The following is an 18,892-nucleotide window of genomic DNA, read 5'->3' on the forward strand; positions in this document are numbered from 1 at the left end:
TGTATTTTCATAGTCAAGAAAGCAGTTATTGGCTTACAATCCTCCCCCCTGGCATCTGATAATCCCCCTTACCAGATCCAGCTTGCTAAACACTTTTATCCCATGTGTACTGTACACACATAGGGAATCTTTCTTTCACTGTCACTTCATTTACGCATTCTCATTCTCCCATCAGGCTTTCTTACCAGTACAGTTGGACTGTTCCAAGCACTCTTACTGTGTTCAGTTACTCCTGTCCTTTCTAATTCCTCATACTGCTCTTCAGTTTCTCGTGTTACCAGAGCTGGGAAATGTCGGGGTCTCTGATATATCAGTGTGTTGTCTGTCAGCCGAATATGGAACTTAGGTAACCTAGCTGTACCAAAGTCCTCATCACCTTGACTCAACACCCTCTTACTTTCCCCCAACAGCTCATACACCTGCTCTTTCTCTTTCTCGCTCAACTTCACATTCAATCTCACCTTTTCTTTAAACTTTTCTTTACTCCACTTGTCTGACATTTCTCCTTTGGCCATCACATCATACCCCTTAACATGATTATCATTACTCAAATCGACCACACTTCTTAAGCTTCCCAATCTGTCACCCAGATGTATGCCTCTCCATCTTTTCTTTTTCATATCCCCACGCCCCTGTACACACACCTTTGCATCCTGTACATCCATAATTCCATCAAACGTGCGACCCGCCTTATCTCATAACACGCAGAGCTACCATCCAACTTGAATATTTGACCCAAACTTTCAGCACTGACTCCAGCATTGGTTCTCCACCCTACTTTCACACTCCGCACACTCCCCAAATCTCTTGGCAATTGTGCTTTTCATCACATACACCTCCACTCCAGAAAGCATCTTCAAACTTACTTGTCCATCCTCCTCCACATGCAACTTCACACTTGTTTCATTCCCCATTTGTATCTCTATAATTTCTTGTTCTGGGTACACTTTTATCCTGTTTTTCTTCAAAAATGCGTACCCCAGCAACATATCATACCTCTCATTCACTCTATCCACAATACAAAAATCCTCCTCCTCCAACCTTATTCCTGCACCCGTAACCGACTCAACAAACCTTGTGCACACCTTTACTTCCAATCCTCCAATTCCTGTTACATATCCAGCACATTCCTCCCTCTGTGCTACATTTTCTTTTATTTTCTTGTACATCTTTCTGAAAACCACATTTCTGGTACAACCAGTATCAAGTAACACTTTCAATAACACTCCTCTGCATTCTATTCTAACACACAAACAACGATCTACTTGTTCCACAAAACAGACATTCCCACTTACAAACCCTTCTCTCACATGCAACACATTTATCTCTTCCATATCAGAGGGCTCACTACCAGTAGACCCCCTTCACACTTAGTTTCCCTGGGGATGGGGTTTGGTACGGCAGACTTGACTTCACGTGACCCTCCATTCCACATCCTTCACACTTACTGAGAGGGTTCTTACAGGTCCTGGCAAAATGCCCACTCATTCCACAGTTTCCACAATGACTTCCACTTTTTACTCCTACCTTCCTTCCATTCTGGCAGTCTCTCACTCAATGTCCCACCTCTGCAGCCAAAACGCTTCAAATCTTTCACTTGTAGACAGACAGTTCACCAACATATGCTCTCTCTTTCCACGGCTGAAACACTCACCATTGGCCCATCTGCAATCCGCTTTCACATGCCCAATCCTTTTACACCTGTAACACTCCTTATCACTACTACTCATTCCTATCTGACTTCCCTCACATTCCCATTCGCTCTACTCACACTCCCACTCCTAAACCTCTCTTGGCTTCTGCTCCAGCTCCTTTTCCCGTTAGTCCCACATACACTTGCGCATTCTCTCTTCCTCTTTCCACCCAGTCTCTCCTACACCCCTCCAACAAAGCTGGCATCACACCTATCTCCTCACTCACCAAAGCATCTTTGTATGTCCTTCCATTTATCACCTGGGACCCAGTGTATATATCCTTTGGTTCATCATCATCTACTCTTAGGTCTTCTAGGATTTCTAAAACATCCTCCCAATTTAAGCTCTTCCCTGACCACTGCTTCCAATCTTTTTCTTCTCATTCAAAATTACCCTAATCTTCTCTGGAATGGTGACCAAGAACTTCTACATGAGGTGCTTTTCCTCAATTCCTTCCTGTCTGTACTTCCTCCTGGCGAAAGCTTCCAACCTCTGGACATACAAGCCCACTTCCTCTCCGGCTTCCATCTTCACCTCCTCAAACCTGTCATAACTTCTTGTATACAATGCTTCCCTTCAATCTCTTCATCTGCTTAATCACTCTAGCCTTCATGGACTCATACCCTGGCTAACCTTCACACATACCTCTATGCACATCCTCAACCACCTTTCTAAGAAGTCTCCCAGCTGCTTCATCCACACACTGTCATTCTCCCCATACTTCTGCCTACTGTACTTCTAATACTCATCAAAAAACTCACTTAGCCTATGTCTCTTCCCTTCCCGATGCAAAATTTCTCAGTCTGGGGAACCTCCCTCAGGAACACTGTTTTGGCCTCTTTTGCCTCTGCCTAACTCAAACCTTCACTTACTACTACTACTACTACTACTACTACTACTACTACTACTACTACTACTACTCAACCTCCAAGTCCAAGCTACCCCTCCAAATCCAGGAACTCAACTCCTCTTTGCTCACACCTCTCCCCTTTCATGTTCTCTTCTTCTTTCCCTCTCTTTTCTTACCTTTCTCTCGCCTCCATCCTTACAACTAATTTATCTTCTCTTTTCTGGGCTTCCTCCAACCTGTCCTGCAGGCTGATTATAATGCTTGTCAGCCTAATCCACCTCTCATTCCAACCTTGCTCCCCTTCATCTGACCCAACACCTTCCAGACCTGCTCCCTCTGCCATCTCCAGTTATGTACCCCACTCTTACTTTACTATCAAAGGCCCCACATTGGGCGCCAAATTATTATGTAGGAGCTTTTTCTTTGATGCAGTTGGTGCAGGATGATGGGAATAAATTAAGAAGTTACTAGATGAAACTCTGACCTGCCTCAACCTAATCTATTACCTTAACCTATGGAACCGAAACTTAACCTAATTTATCAGTCTTAATACTGTAAGGACCACCAAAAAGAACCTTGACCTAATTCATCAGTCTTAATCCACAATGACCATCAAAAAGAACCTTGACCTAATTCATCAGTCTTAAGCTACAACAACCACCAAAAAGAATCTTGACCTAATTCATCATTCTTAATCTACAATGACCACCAAAAAGAACTTTAACCTAATTCATCAATCTTAATCTACAATGACCACCAAAAAGAACCTTGACCTAATTCATCAATCTTAATCTACAATGACTGCCAAAAAGAATCTTGACCTAATTCATCAACCTTAATCTACAATGACCACCAAAAAGAACCTTAACCTAATTCATCAGTCTTAATATACAGAACCTGTGCTGGTTTTTAAAGAACCATTCAAAGCCTTGCTGCCAAATAAATCAGGAGATTTATTTACTTTATAGTTTTTACCATCAGCATTAACGTCATCAGTAACCTTTTCCCTTCTTGATTCGCCTCAAACTTCTCAGTCTTACTCTTTTTCTGTCTCCCTCTTTGAGGTGGTTTCTCCTTTTAACACACTGTACTACTGCACCTGTATAGGCTTTTGCACTCTCTGGAATAGTTTTCTCTTTCTTCTGTCAGAGCATTACACTTCCTTGTAGAAGCTGAATCCGAGTAGAAAAGCTGAATGAATCACAGATGAGCCTTCAGAAAATTTTCTCGATATTCTTCCACTAATGTCATGTTACAACCACTTATGTCTTATCTGCCTCTTATCTCTCACCCTCTTACTCCATCAGTGCTATCTGATTTACAGTGCCTGAGGAACTGACATTCCTTAGAGGTAATCGGGTGGTTTGCCTGATTTGGTAATTGTCAATAGAAATCCTATTATACATGCAGGCTCACCAGGTTCAGGTGAAGAGGGTAGCCCCATCATTCATTACAAATGCTCAAGCAAACTGCAAGTAAAAAAGATGAAACTTAAACCCCCTCAAGCAATTACAAACAAAAACATACATACACAAAAATTGGAAAAAACAAACTTCATCACACAAACCCACTTTCCAAACTCCACCACAGCATGTGGGGTCCAGATGCCATGAATAACCAACTTAGTCTCCAGGAGGAAGTTGTAAGGATGGTTAGGTGTACATACTTGTTTGGTTGAAAGACTTTTCAAGTACAGGGGATCACCAGTGATTAACCCGTTTGCCACATAGTGAAACAGAAAGGTTCCATTGCTCTGCTTTCCCATCTGAGGCCTATTGAAGATGATGTCAGTTTATTTTCAGTACCCATATTGGCATTAGATTTGTACGCCTTCTTCCCATCCCTTTGGCTTTATCTGTTAAGTAGGCAGTCATGTATTGAATACTCCAGGACTCAGGATGATCTTGATGTCTCATTATTGGCCACAAAGCAGGCACTAGACTGAAGTGTCGTTTTCTTTGTCAAGACATTGAGAGAGACTCCCCATGCCCTACTGCTATTTAGGTACCATCAAGTTGTGAAGTTGCTCATACTTCACAGCTTGACACTACCCAGGAGCTTCTGTGAGAGAAAGGGTTTTCTTGCAGGACTGCTTAGGGGATGTCCCATACTGTAGGATGATCCTCAGAAGCTTTGTACCAGGGCAAGTAGGCCATCTGTTGGTACTGCTGTTGTGAGCAAGATCTCTGCATGGTTGAAGCCACCTATACTGACACAAACTTCTCTCTGCAGTTGTGATGGGCATGTCCCTTTAATTCTCATTTCATTGTCCTTGCCCATGAAAAGTTTTGCCCACTGCACAAACTCAGTACAGGTACTCTGGAATGAAATGTAACTCATTTTCAGAAGCATAACTTGGTTACTGTTAAAGGTCCTGAGGGAAGCTTCAGATAGCAGTCTGAAACTGAAGATTGGTTAGCATGCTGATGATCAAGATTGGTTTTCTACTAACTCTAGCTTTAGCAAAGCCTGTTAATAAGCTATTTGATCTTTTTTACGAAGTCTGTCTTATGGAGGATTGTGGGTACTTCCCATTCTTGTTTGTTCCTGAGTTTGTAACCAAAGTCCTCTCCAGATAGGACCTGTTAGTTTCTGATAGGAGGTTTGAGAGCTTTTTACTTTTTTTTATCCCCTCTCACCAAGACTTTATAGGAAAGGGAATTGAAGACAATACATTTACCCCTTCAATCATTTGGGCAGCAACCTTCAACAAGACAGTAGTGGTCCATTGGGACAACACTACTGCTTTGTCTTGCATAAGAATCAGGGAGTTACTCACTCCCTCTCCCTCTACAAGGCAGCAAAGGATCTTCTGTTAGTGCAGAAGAGTCGCTCCAAGATTGTAACGTGATTCATCCAGGGCAAGCTGAATGTTTTGGTAAACGAGCTAATGTTAGAATCCACAGGTATGCAATGACCTGTGGAAACTGTGGGAAGAAGGCCAATAGACCTGTTTGCAAGAAACCATCTCCCAATGTTTTGTTCTCCAGCCTTGGACCCTCTAGATGGGTGCTTTATGGTTTGTTCTCCATAAGATGATTGCTTCAGGAGTGGGTGCATGGGTCATTCAGCATGGTCAGGAAAGGATTTTAACACCTTCCCCTAGTAGCTCCGTTCTGGCCTCTAAAGGAATGGTTCCTGGACCTTCTCAGGCTGCTAGTGGACTTCCCAAAACTTCTCTCCAAGAGACCAAGTCTTCTCAAACAGCCACATTTCCATCAATATCACCGAGGACTATCCACTCTTGCTCTGACAGGCTTCAGACTGTCAGGAGACTTGTCAGAGTGAAGGGCTTTTCAAGACCAGCTACAAAGGCAATTGCAAAGTGTAGACGTCAGTCTTCTTGTAGGGTCTACCAGGCCAAGTGGGCAGTCTTCTGCAGCTGGTGTCAAAGACATAACATCTCTTCTTCTAAAAGCTCTGTAATGCAGATTGCAGATTTTCTGCTCTTTCTAAAGTCTTCTAGACCATCTACCATCAAAGGATACAGAACCATTGTTCTGTTTTTAGACCTTGGGGATCTATCATCTAATCAGGATCTCTAATTAAGTCCTTTGACACGACTAAGCAGAGGAGGACAGACTGTCCCCTGGAACTTGGATGTTGTCTTAGGACATTTTGAGCCCCTTTGCTACATCTCTTTCAGAGATTTAACAAGGAAACCCTTTTCCTTGTTGCTTTGGCTGTGGCCAGAATCAGTGAGCTGCGAGATTCAGATTCTCTCAAAGCATCTTGGCTTTCTGGCTAAGAATGAGACTTCAAGCCTTGGCCCCGTTCTTTCATCATCAAGAATTTGATGGACATTCTTGGTCCAGAGGAAGAAAAGAGAGCTTTACCCTGTAACCCCTTCCCCCCTCAACCTCTGGTGCTCTGTAAAAATCCTTCCCTTTCCAAGAATGCTTTGGCATTCTTCTTAAGAGACATTATCTCTGAGTCCCACTCGAGAATTTGGACCAAGCATCAGCCCTTGTTGGCTTTTAGGGCTGATTCTTCAGTCCACCTATTGGAGGTGTAAATTGGTGTTTGCATACACATTACCTGGAGACAGTGTTTGAAAGTTGCAGTACTCTGAGCCTGTTGTCATGGCTGGCATGGTGTTGGGGATGAAGCATAGGAGGTATTCCTCCCATTTATCTCTTTACCTTGATATAGGGTGTCGAGTCTTGGGGAGCCTGGTGGTAGATGGGGCACAGTGGATGGGTAACAGTGGTTTCTGGTTTGTTTGTTGTAACAGCATTGTCTGGTTTATTGTGGCACTGCACCCAGGGCAAGGACACTTATTGATGCTTTGCTAGCCATTGGAATACAGTACTCCTTCGTTGCAAAACTCCAACTTATGTAGAGCCACTCCACGGCTATACCACCACGCCACTACAGGTTAAGATGAGCACCAACCAGAGGCAGTGTCTTCTGCTGTAGCTCTTTCACCAGGTAAGGTTACAACAAGCATTTGACCAATGCTAGCTATCTTTCTATTTCAAATTCATTACCATTACTGAATGTTTTTAGTAGAATGTCCATGCATCCCACTTCCTGTCAATGTGGGATTCAGCTATGTAATTACTTGCTAAGTTACTTATATGAAAATGATATTTTCACAATAAAATTAAGTTTCATATATACTTACCAAGTAATTACAGAATCAGAGCCCTCCCTCCTCCCCTCTCATGGACATAGGACACAAACGAATTAAGCTTTCAGCTATGTTGTACTTATTCTTCCCCAAAAGTGGGCAGGGCTAGTTACCCGCACTAAAACAATAGAAGCGCTACTTCTAATTTCAAAATTTAAGCTGCCACGCAAGTTGAAACATTAGCTATGTAATTACTTGGTAAGTATATATGAAACTTAATTTTATTATGAAAATATAATTTTTATATGGTTTCTTCTTGTAAATTTTAGTGATTACACCTTTGAACCATGTTTATTCCTATGAAAATACAAACCATCACTTTTAAATTTGAATATTCCTTGGCATGAACTGGAAACAATCATTGGTAACATGATTGTTAATTGGTAGCAGCTAGGCAGGTGGGGCAGGGAGACAGGAATCCCCTACTCACCAGTCATAATTTGACACTGTTTAGCAGCTATCGAGAGCAAAAGTCTTGCTTTGCTTGTTTCTAACAGCCCAGTTGAAGCTGCTAACTAGCTTGTGGTTGATTAAGCAGGATGTGAGTGTGTTTGGCTACTCTGTGTCCTTTGTTAGCATGGATCCTCACTGAATTTTGTTCTTTTGGCATGGGTGGGATCTGTCGCTCAGACTTTCCCTGTGAAGAGTGTGGTGGATGTTCTTTACAGTGGAAGAGATTTAGGGGGAAGTATGAGGACCAAAGTTGCCCAACACACTCTCTGACAGTAACAGCTTGTATGCCCTGCTCTCCTTAGGTGAGACTGCCTTCTCTAGGGATTCCAAAGGATTACTCTTCCTCAGACTTCTTGGACCACTTAATTTCAGCTAAGGGGTCCACTGCTGTTCTTACCAAGGAGGTCAGCCCTATTGACCCATCTGCCACAGTTGTGTTGCCTTTGAGAGATATCCCTGTGGTTTCTCTGCCACTGGGCACTTAGGCTGTCAAACCCAAAAATTAGCTGAAGCCTCCTCAAGCCTACAGCCTATGCCAGCCAGTTCCAAGGTAAGAGCAGAGATACCATGCAAAGTAAGTGTACAGTTGTGGGTCACAAACTTGAAGGAAAAGTTTCTCAATTCTGCAAAATCCATTCCTCTTAAGTAATGAAGTGAAACTCCACTTCCTTGTTCTTGAACACTACCATTACTTCATCGAGGAACCTTCATCAGTTGTGCTTCATCTCTGCCACAGTACTACCCTGGTCTGTCGGTTGGAAGACTGGTGTGGCGTCAGGAAGCAAAAAAAGACAATGTGGCTAATCTCTGTAATCAATTCTTGCTCAGCTGGGTGTTCAGGTGAATTGTCAAGAATTGGGACACCCTTTGCTCAATTTTGAGAAAAACTAAGGTCTTTTATTTGATTAATGGGTAACTTCCTTGCATAATTGGTTTTGAAACCAATCTTAAGTAATATAGTAGGTGAACTAAGCCATCAAAAAATGGTACGGAATCACAGGAAGCCTATCCATCATCCCATGGAGACATTGGGCTACTGTGAATATACAGCGACTGCTAGTTTCAGCCTGTGAGCACCAGAGACCTTTGCACAACACAGCACTGAAACATTGTTTGCTAAGCTTTCAACCAGGTAACTTCACAGCTCTTGAGCTCGTATTATTGAACTGTAGAATAACAATCCAGTTTCATCAGTGTTACCGATTTGAGATCCAGTAGGTGACAGCTTGCCAACCAAGCCTTAGAACTACCTCTGAAACTTATCTTCCTCTGAAGAGTACCAAGCTTTTTCCACCTGCTTTGTGATTAGTACATTTACACCTAACTTTGAAGTGGAAAAGTTGCAAACTTTTTCTCTAACCATCTTCATTTCATTACCACAAATCATTACACCTGGCGAAAGTTGCCACCATATGAGCAAAGCCCTTTCCATTTCCTTGCTTGACATAAACTTTTGATGGCTGGTTCATCCTACCATTTTTGTGATGACTGCTTAATTCCATTGACCATATGGTACTTAGTAAATGATTGTTTTTAATTGTATAGACACTGGCCTTTACGAAATTTGGCTTTTTATGACCGATTAGTCGGGATACTAATGCACATGGATAGTGTTTGAATGTTAAACGCAATGAAAATTGTAGTGTATTTTGAGACGATTATTTTTGGAAGAAACTTCAGTTATTTTCCAGTATTTTCCCGTTAAGTTTACCATTATTATTGTGACGCCAATTTACGGTACAGAATTAATCATTATGCTTGGTGCAAAATACTGGGAATGATCACAAGGATATTAACAGTCGTGGTTATGTGAATTTACATTTACTAGCTTGGGTTTGGGATAGTTACACACGTTAAGTTATACAGTAGTACAAATTAATATTCGAAGTACAAATTGATATGCAAGTAGATGCCACAGTTCTTTAACTCCGTAATGATGATCTTTAGCCTGCTGCATTTATACCACATACCTGATTGTTTAGCTGTATGTTTTCTTAGGTGATTCACCACTTGAATCCTTGATTCTCTTTAGAGTTAAAATTTAGTTTAGAACTGGCAGTATTTACAGTTAGCAATATTAGTTTTAACTAAAAAAGAAATAATATCAGGTACAGACATGTTTACATATATACATACTGGTAAATATTTGCATAGAAACAACCATTAATTATAAACGTTTTATTTTTATATTTGTAACAGAACTGACTTCATGTACTGTCTTAAACCTCCATATTAAAGGATTATAGAAAAGGATTGGCCATTGCTGGTTCAAGTGGTATGAGAATATATGTAGAGCATTTAGGGCGATAAGGGGTTGGGGATTTTACTGGAGGAAAAAATAAAGTTTATAGTAAAAAAAAAGTATTTTACAGGTATCAGGTACATAGTCGTATGTTTATGTGTGACATTAAACTACTCTAAAAGAAAAGCTTAGTTGTCGTAAACATATCATCTTTGCATTCCGTCTAAGCTAAAAAAGGTAGACAAAGTGTGTTCTTAGTATAATTTTGATAAATTATAATTGGGTACACTGCAAGATAATGTAACGAATTTTTAACCAATGTTGGAACATTTCTTTTTAATATCAGTGATAGTGATTTTATGATTAAACTGACCTGTTTAGCAAATGAGAAAACTCATGCGTAATTGTCAAAAGAGAAGTAAAAAAAAAAAGTAGAACTACCGTACAGGCTTTCGTGGTCTGGTGAAAAATACCAACTATTCATAATATACATTACGGGAAGCTTACTTAATACTTTGCAATAATCTGAACGCACTGAAACTTCAAACAATATGATACGCTGAAAGTCACCGTTGCCTTCAACCATGGCTGCTTCCATAGAACTGTATGAGCACCACGAGGTAAGTAACCACCGTGTTCACAACCTGGAAATCAAAACAGAGAAAATTGGTCATTGCCACTTTAGTGTTACAGTCATAGTTTGCCATAATAGGCAGGCTCCGTAGGGGAGTAGAGCGTTTAGTGCACCTCAAGCGATGCTCTGTGGGCATTACTTGAGGTTCTTTGCAGCTTCCCTTCGGCCCCTAGCTGCAACCCCCTTTCATTCCTTTTACTGTACCTCCGTTCACATTCTCTTCCTTCCATCTTACTTTCCACCCTCTCTTATCAATTGTTTCTTAGTGCATCTCGAGGTTTTCCTCCTGTTACACCTTTCAAACCTTTTTACAGCCAGTTTCCGTTTCAGCGCTGAATGACCTCGTACATCCCAGGCTTGGCCTTTGGCCTAAATTATATTCTGTTCTCCATTCGTATTCTCTCTCTTCCATCTTACTCTCCACTCCCTCCTGGCAATTTGTTCAGCATTATATATATATATATATATATATACATATATATATATACATATATTGATAAATGTTAATATATATATGCATACATACATATATTGAGAAAATTATATTTATATATATATATATATATATATATATATATATATATATATATATATATATATATTATGTATGTATTAGGCTAGAAACAATAAACGTTTAAATGGTATGGTATGGTGGTGAGGATGAATAGCAATGAATAGAACAAAAAAATGTATTTGAATTGAACAAATGTCAAAATGTATTTGAATTTAACAAATGTCAAATGTAGGCTTAGGTGAGCGGAAATACATGCCCTTGAGGTTGAGTGGTTAAATAGTAAGCCCATTTTGATATATCGTCTGTTAATTCGTAGATGTAATGGTTATTATTTTTATTTAGATTTAATGCTTCGTGTTGACAAGAGTATCCAAAATGTGCGAGGAAAATCGGAAAGTTGAGAGGCCATTTGGGCTATTTAAAATCTTTATGGATGGGCTGGAGTGAGAGATCAGACAAAGGGCAGTAGTTAGAGGTGCAAAGTTGTGAGACCTGAAAATGGCACATGAATGCAGAGTGGACCTTCTATGTTTGCAGATAATGCAGTACTAATTAGGAATAGCGAAGAGAAATTACAGAAAATAGTGAAAGAGTTTAACATTGTTTGCTTGAGGAAAATGTGTAAAGCAAATGTGAGCGAGAATAAATCTGTGATGGTAAGTGTAACAAATGAAAATAGAGAATAGAATGTTGAAATGGATGGTAGTAGAGTGGAAGCAGTTGACTTTAATGGATATTTTGGACTACATATGTCTGATGATGGAAGGCGAAGTCTCAAAATTGGTGAAGCAAGGAAGGCAACAGGTTAAGTGCAGAAGATTGAAGAGAGACTTGTAGTGTCAGTGGAAGCCAAAGAGCGAATGATGATATTAATGAGCCAACTTTTTTTTTTTTTTTTTTTTTAATGAAATCAATGTGGATGTGGAATGCAAGTTAATAACGGTTGAAGCTATTGAGATGAACTATTTCCGTGGCATTATACAGTATGTGTGGCGTAAGAAGTATCGAAATATCATGAACAAGTGGTTAAAAGTTTAGCTCTGACGAAAGGTTATGTCACAGCGTTTTGAAATGGTTAAAGATGACAGATAAACTGAGAGAGACTCTGAAGAGGAAGAACCTTAATATCCTGTAACATTTAGTGTATGTTAAAGGTGAATAGAGCAGTATGGGAAGGCTTCAGCAGGCTGTGGATGAACCTTCTGTGTGTGAAGTGAGTGTGTGGACGTTCCTTGTATCAGTTAAGTATGAAAGTAGCATTGACTGTTATGTACTGTATTTATACATTCGTTTTAATATATGTATATATATATATATATATATATATATATATATATATATATATATATATATATATATATATATATATATATGACTCACATCAGGATCGAACCCAGGTCTTTCAATCGAAAGGCAAGGACGCTGCCCACTAGGCCATAAAAATCATAAAAGAAGTTGGAACTTGAGTACTCAGCCAGAGCACACAAGGAATTCCCTGGGCAAGTTGGGGAAACACACTGGTATGCAAGCAGTTAGCTTGCCCAGGTAATTCCTTGTGTCCTGTGGCACTCAGGTTCCAACTTCTTTATAACTTGTATGGCCCAGTGGGCAGCGCCTTGCCTTTTAATTGAAAGACCTGGACATATATATATACTATATATATATATATATATATATATATATATATATATATATATATATATATATATATATATAATGTATATATATATATATACATATACACATACATACATACATACATACATATATATACACTATATATACATATGTGTGCGTGTGTGTTTGCTCACGCGTGCTGTGTATGTTTACCAGTTTCAGAGATTTTCAAGTGACACACGTTTGAAAATAGTCCCAGCTGAATACAGAGACAGTGTCCTCTAATTCCACCGAAACTGTGTAACGTTTTGTTGAATTATACGGAAGTTGAAAAGTAAGAGCGAGATCATGCCGCGAATGACAGTGAAATGATCATTGATAGAATGAAGCACTCTGTAGGTACCCACCGTAGTTGCCATACCCTTGTTAAGTGTGAAGAACCCCCGTCCCTCAATTTGAGCGTCCATTCTGCTGATGTGGTCGATAAGTGTCGCCATCTGTTAGAAAACAAGAAACGGTTATTAAACCTTTTGGTATTGCGTTTCAGAGGTTAGTTCTTCGCCAGCTTTATTTTTCCTTCCGTTTTGACCTTGATTCGTCGTCTTTGTGAAAATTTGAAATCTTTGTGAAATTTTGAAATTATAAGTCTTTCTTTGGATGAAATATCGGTCTTGTGTAGGGAGAGAGAAAGCCTAGGCAACACGTGTTCCTTCTGTTCAACTTTTGTTATTTCTAAGTCAAATTCTGTACTACCGCCTTCAATATTGGTTTCTGTAAGGTGTACATAAAGTTATTTTTAATATTCACACATATTGAGCAACGACGTAGATGGTAAAAGCAAATGATGTCTAGTTGTATGTCTGTTAGTGAAAATGTAGTGCTAGATTAAATATCGTAAAATTGAATAAACCAGAAAAAATGATAAAGTTAGATTTAATTTTGACGCATGATTTCAAAAATATTGTAGCGTCATTGCTAGATATTTTAGTTAAGTATACTCACCTGGCTATAAAGTATATGTTATTGCGGTTCTGGGAGAGCATGGATTTACATTAAATGGACTAACATCGCAGAAAAAAAGTTCTTGTTTTGTCAAATCTTGCTGATTATAATATCCAGATTTGCCGAACCGGGAATAATGATAAAATATTTCGAGTTGACATTTTATACGAAAGTCTTTCGTACCATTAAGAAAACGGGAGAGTTATTTATATAACTATAATTATAAATAGATCCACGGCTTGTTTCTTACCTTGCTTTTTCGGGCATCATCCTTCATTGTTCCTTTTAGAAGTATAAGCGGTTCAATAAGGGCATTTTTCTGTAAAGAAAAAAAACATTTATACTTGATATGTTAAGAATAATAACCGAGTCTTTATGAAACCAGTCAAATAGATCGAGATGATATATACTCTATGTAAAAAAAATTTTTGTGTTTAAGACAGTTCGAGACGATTTTCGGGAAGAGAAACATTTTCGTTTGGCGCTCACTTGTCTGATGCTCAGTGAACCAAAGTTGGCTATTCGTGTTAGATTTCACTGCAGGTCACAGCGTGTTGTGTCATAGATTGTCAGATTGAGCGGAAGAGTTAAATTTCAATATTTTCAGAGCAACCATTCGAGGTCTTGCATACCCAGGAATTCAGCTTGTTGGAATTGTGATTTTCAGCGTCGCTCTTCCTTGTGGGTACACAGTTTTTTTTTTATTTTTTTCTTTTATTTTGTATTTAACGTCAATCAGCCACTTTCGTGCTGCCTCACTGGCAGCGCTGTGGTTCCTTCCCACAGGTTATCATTGGGGAACGTGAGTATCTCTGCATACTGTTGCCTGAGAACTAATTTTGTTGAATATAATTCAGAAATAAATCTTACATTCTTGTTACGTTGGCATCAATTTTACAAAGGCAGAGGCGGAATTACTGATGGGCGGACATTCACGGGACGCACATCGAAGTGACGTTTTATCAAAGATGTTAGTGATGTGTGTAAGCTTCAAAGCTCTGTCAGTAGAAGTGTCAGTGAGAAAAGTAAGTTTGTGGCACGTCAGAAGAATTTTGCGCTATTATGTCAATGTGACCTGCAGATTTTAGCAAAATGGTTCCTATAATTCAACTGTTGGAAATTTTTGTGGTTTCTTATGACGAAGCACATAACTTCTTCAAATCTGTCGATAATTAGGAAAGAATTAGTGGAGGAACTGAAACTGTAAAGTAGCGAAGATATGTGAACGCCTGTGTATTATTATTATTATTATAATTATTATTATTATTATTATTATTATTATTATTATTGTTGGTGTTGTTGTTGTTGATTGGGGTGTTGACATCGTTGTTGTTATAAAATTAGGCGTCAAATTAAAAAGTTTTAAGGTCTTAAATGCGTGTTGTAGACATCAATCCTTTCAATGACTTTTTGCGCTAAACATGAACCCATGAACACTTTTTTTTCTCAGTATTAGAAATAAATTTCCTCTGCTATAAAAAATATAATTTCTCTTATATTAAAAAGAAAACCTGCATTTAGAACTTACCTTGAGATGCACATCTTCACTGTAAATGGCCCCGCAGAAGATCGGCGCAATGGCTTGAATGGACAAGAGGCCGAAGCTGACTGGAAAGTACCAGTCTGTGTAATCGAGAGCCGAAACCATCGTCCAGTACAGGAAGCAGATGAGGGAAATGATGTGGTGGGGCACGAGGACCAACATGAAAGGCCCCATCAGCCTCTTGAAGGCCAGGATGCTACTTCGCAACTCCAACACGGCTTCCTGCAGGCGATTAATGTCGCCGTCCGCGATGCACTTCTGCACGGGCGACGTCGTCATCTGGCCGAATTTCGCGCACTCGAGGATGCTCTGCAGCTCTGTTTTGATGTGCGTGAGACAGAGAACGAACACCCTGGAAGCCATGACCACCCAGAGGACGGGCATGGACAGGGTGTAGCTGTAAATCACGTACACGTACACGAGGGAAAGCATGCGCCATATGCCGTCGTCATTGATCAGGTTGAAGCGCAGTTCGTTGAAGATGTTGAACGCGAAGAAGCTCACGCAAATCACGAAACCGATGAAGAGAGGGACGGCGAGCTTGGGCGAGTGGACCCCCGTCGTGAAGGTGGGGAATTTCCTCTCGAACTTCATCCAGCCTTCGAGGAAAGCGATCCACTCCTGGTAGTAGATGAGAGTCAAGACGTGCATGCACACGGCCGAGATGCTCATCACCACCACGATCAGGATCATGACGTATAACGTGAGGCTGTTGTCGCTGCTCACGGACGCCATCAGGCAGTCGTAGAAACAGGGCACGTTGAGGCCGATTCCGCAAAATACCCAGAGGCACAAGAAGGGGGAAAACTTCCAGCCGCGTTTGGGGTAACTGTAGGTCACGGGAAAACACGCCCACACTTTGCTCCAGCGCTCTATGTGAACGAATGGCGTAGGGTAGGTTCGCATCGCGAAGCTTTCCAGGTCAATTGGAATGACCGGAAGGTCAGCTATTGTGGTTGGGGTCTGGGGAATCATGGCGGCGGAGGTATTGTGGGGGGCTTTTGGCTCATGTAGGTTAGGACGGGCTTGAGCTCATAGAGCAGCCCTGACTTGTCTACGTGTTTAATTTTTCGTACATACTGGAGGGTTATTAACAGTTAATTTCCCTCTCATTCAGTTACGAGATCGCTAATCACTTAGTACACATAACAGTCGTTCGCCAGGCGCTCCAGTGTTGCTGTTAAAAGGATGCTATTCACTTTGCGGAAACCATTGCCGTGAGAGTTTTTGTAGACACTGCGTGGACATCGACGATATATTTATAAATGGTTGCTACACGATTAATGTATGTAAACACTTAATTAACTTTACTGTTGTCAAATTTTTTAATCACATTAGTATGATTTCCTCCTTGGAAGTCATTAAAAAAAATCACTAGTTCGTAGACGACGTTCCTTTCCTTCAGTGAAAGATTTTTTCCCTCTGAAATCACACGTGTTGGGAGTCACTCGTGTCTTAAAAATGTTTCTAATGGTAAGGAATCACCCGTTTTACGTCTCGACTAAGATGACGCATCATTGTAATACATTCTGGTAAAGCCAGGTGATGACTGAATGGGATCTAATCTCCGTTCCTCTCTTCAGTACTCCAAAGATCTTTGAGCAACAAGGATCCGGCTCTCGAAAGAAAATAAAACAATGGGATAAATTGGAGGAAGACGCAACGAAAAGTGAATGAGATCGATGATGGATTTATCCTTTATTCTAACCCTTTCATTTTGTGTTTTGTCTACCTTGCATTGACGGCGATCCTCTCGCCATGCGGTGTATCACATGTAAAAAACTTTTGACGTGGTTGCTCGGCTGCTTAACAGTTAGCAAATCAGATTGCTAAACTTGCTGGAGACTTATCTTCCCTGGAGACTTATCTTCCGTGTTTAGAAGAGACTTTTGTTGAGGTGTCACCTGGCAGGGCACTCAGGATGGCTGGAAGTCTTTGTAAATGTCGGGAAAAACCACCCTTCCAGTCACAAGTGGATTTGCTCATTGTCCGAGATTATAAGAATGACTTCCTTCTTCTTCCATTGTCTTTTTTTCTCATTGTCCTTCCTTCTCCGCGTGTGCAGGAATATCGAAGAACTTGAAATGAAATGACTATCTTGGTAATGACAACTAGCCTTGTAAAAGCAAGTCTACATGCAAAATAACAAACACAGTTGGATAGTTTGTGTATACATACATACATATATATATATATACATACATATATATATATATATATATATATATATATATATATATATATATATATATATATATATATATATATATAGCGGGCTCCCTAGAAGGGTCAGGGTAGTGATATCTGCCACATTCATACATGCTTACTAACTGTTGAAAACGTCCAACATGAGCTACTTCATTACCTACACAAGGCTTCATTACACAGTGAGCCATTTTATCTGCCTATCCATCTATCTATCTATCTATATATATAATATATATATATATATATATATATATATATATATATATATATATATATATATATATATATATATATATATATATATATATATTGTTATGTTCTGAGTCCAGTTGGAAAAGTTAAATTGAATTTTGAATGTAATTTTGCCTTAGGGGCCAACACCTAGATCTCAGAACATAAGCAGTAAAGGTAATTAATAGTATAACTTACCTTGAAATGACATCTATTCAAAGAAAATGGGAAGGTCACCTTTCAGACCTGTCGGTTAGGTTAAATTAATTTATTTACAGATTTGCAACTGGAAATTAATATGGACAGGCTGGCAGTTCAGCAATCAAGGCGCATGCAATGTGCCCTAAAAAGTGTAACTACAGTTAGCAAATAAATAAATCTGAGAAGGCTACAGCCCTACGAAGAGTTTGACAAAAATCTTATAAAATACTTAAGACTGACTGATAAAATTATTTTATATTAGCACAACGTTCGCTTTAGGGCCTAACACGTGTCCCTTGTAGACTGTCGATTGCAGAAGTGTCTTGCCTGTGGCAAGATGGAATTGAGTCTTCTGAGGCAATTGTTTCACAAGGGCAGGGGCAGAACACGGAGAGATTCTGGAAAAGAATCCCAGGTCAGCATTCATTTACAGAAAGACTTCCTCTGACATGAAGTTAATCATTGACGATGGAGGGAATCATTAATTAGATTTGATTAGCACATGGTAAAACTATGGTGGGAATGCTCTAATTATGATCACAGAACAAACTTAATTTAGGCTTGGACCAAGTCAATAGGGAAAATGTGCATGCTAGGTTGTGGGAAACAAAGGGACTTTGTTTGGGTTAATGAAAAGTTGGAAATACTGAAAACTGAGAGAAATTCAGGAATAAGAAAGAACGCTGGCGTTACTTGCGACTTCGCTTGCAGAAGATGGATTCAGGCCGCTCTGTTAGAAGTTCTGACAAGTGGGCGGGGGGAGGGGGGACAGAAAAATGCACCAGGCTTAGTGCTGTTAAGAGTGAAGCGACCTTGCACTTCAGTGTTGGGGCACAGAGTGAGAGCAGCTCAGGTCATGGCGTCGTCCCCTTGATTCTCGCGGCGAGCAGAGGACAGCAGTACATCTGAAAGAACCAAATAACAGCCAGCACAATGGTCTTAGGGAAATAGGTCTCATAGTTAAGACTAACTAAGGGTCAGCCTTGCGGCCCATTTACTGTCATGACCTGTCCTTGTGCGCTAACGGCTTTCTGCCCCCCAATATCGTATGATAGTGGGGTAGGACGCCT

The 18,892-nt window shown here is 40.0% G+C and overlaps 2 protein-coding genes across 2 annotated transcripts in view; one reads left to right on the forward strand and one right to left on the reverse strand.

Moving 5' to 3' along the window:
• The window catches only part of LOC136829425 (uncharacterized), a 268,725-nt gene that overhangs the window by 9,701 nt on the left and 240,132 nt on the right, over window positions 1-18,892 (forward strand). The gene's annotated exons all lie outside the window — the stretch shown is intronic.
• On the reverse strand, window positions 9,475-16,893 carry LOC136838189 (uncharacterized). Its single transcript, XM_067103074.1, has 4 exons — window positions 15,168-16,893; window positions 13,890-13,958; window positions 13,045-13,134; window positions 9,475-10,516 (listed from the first exon to the last, which is right to left on the reverse strand). The coding sequence occupies exons 1-4, from the start codon at window positions 16,155-16,157 to the stop codon at window positions 10,451-10,453; spliced, it is 1,215 nt and encodes a 404-aa protein (XP_066959175.1). The 5' UTR covers window positions 16,158-16,893; the 3' UTR covers window positions 9,475-10,450.

Source organism: Macrobrachium rosenbergii, chromosome 4 (genome assembly GCF_040412425.1).
Source record: "Macrobrachium rosenbergii isolate ZJJX-2024 chromosome 4, ASM4041242v1, whole genome shotgun sequence".
Classification (NCBI taxonomy): Eukaryota; Metazoa; Arthropoda; class Malacostraca; order Decapoda; family Palaemonidae; genus Macrobrachium; species Macrobrachium rosenbergii.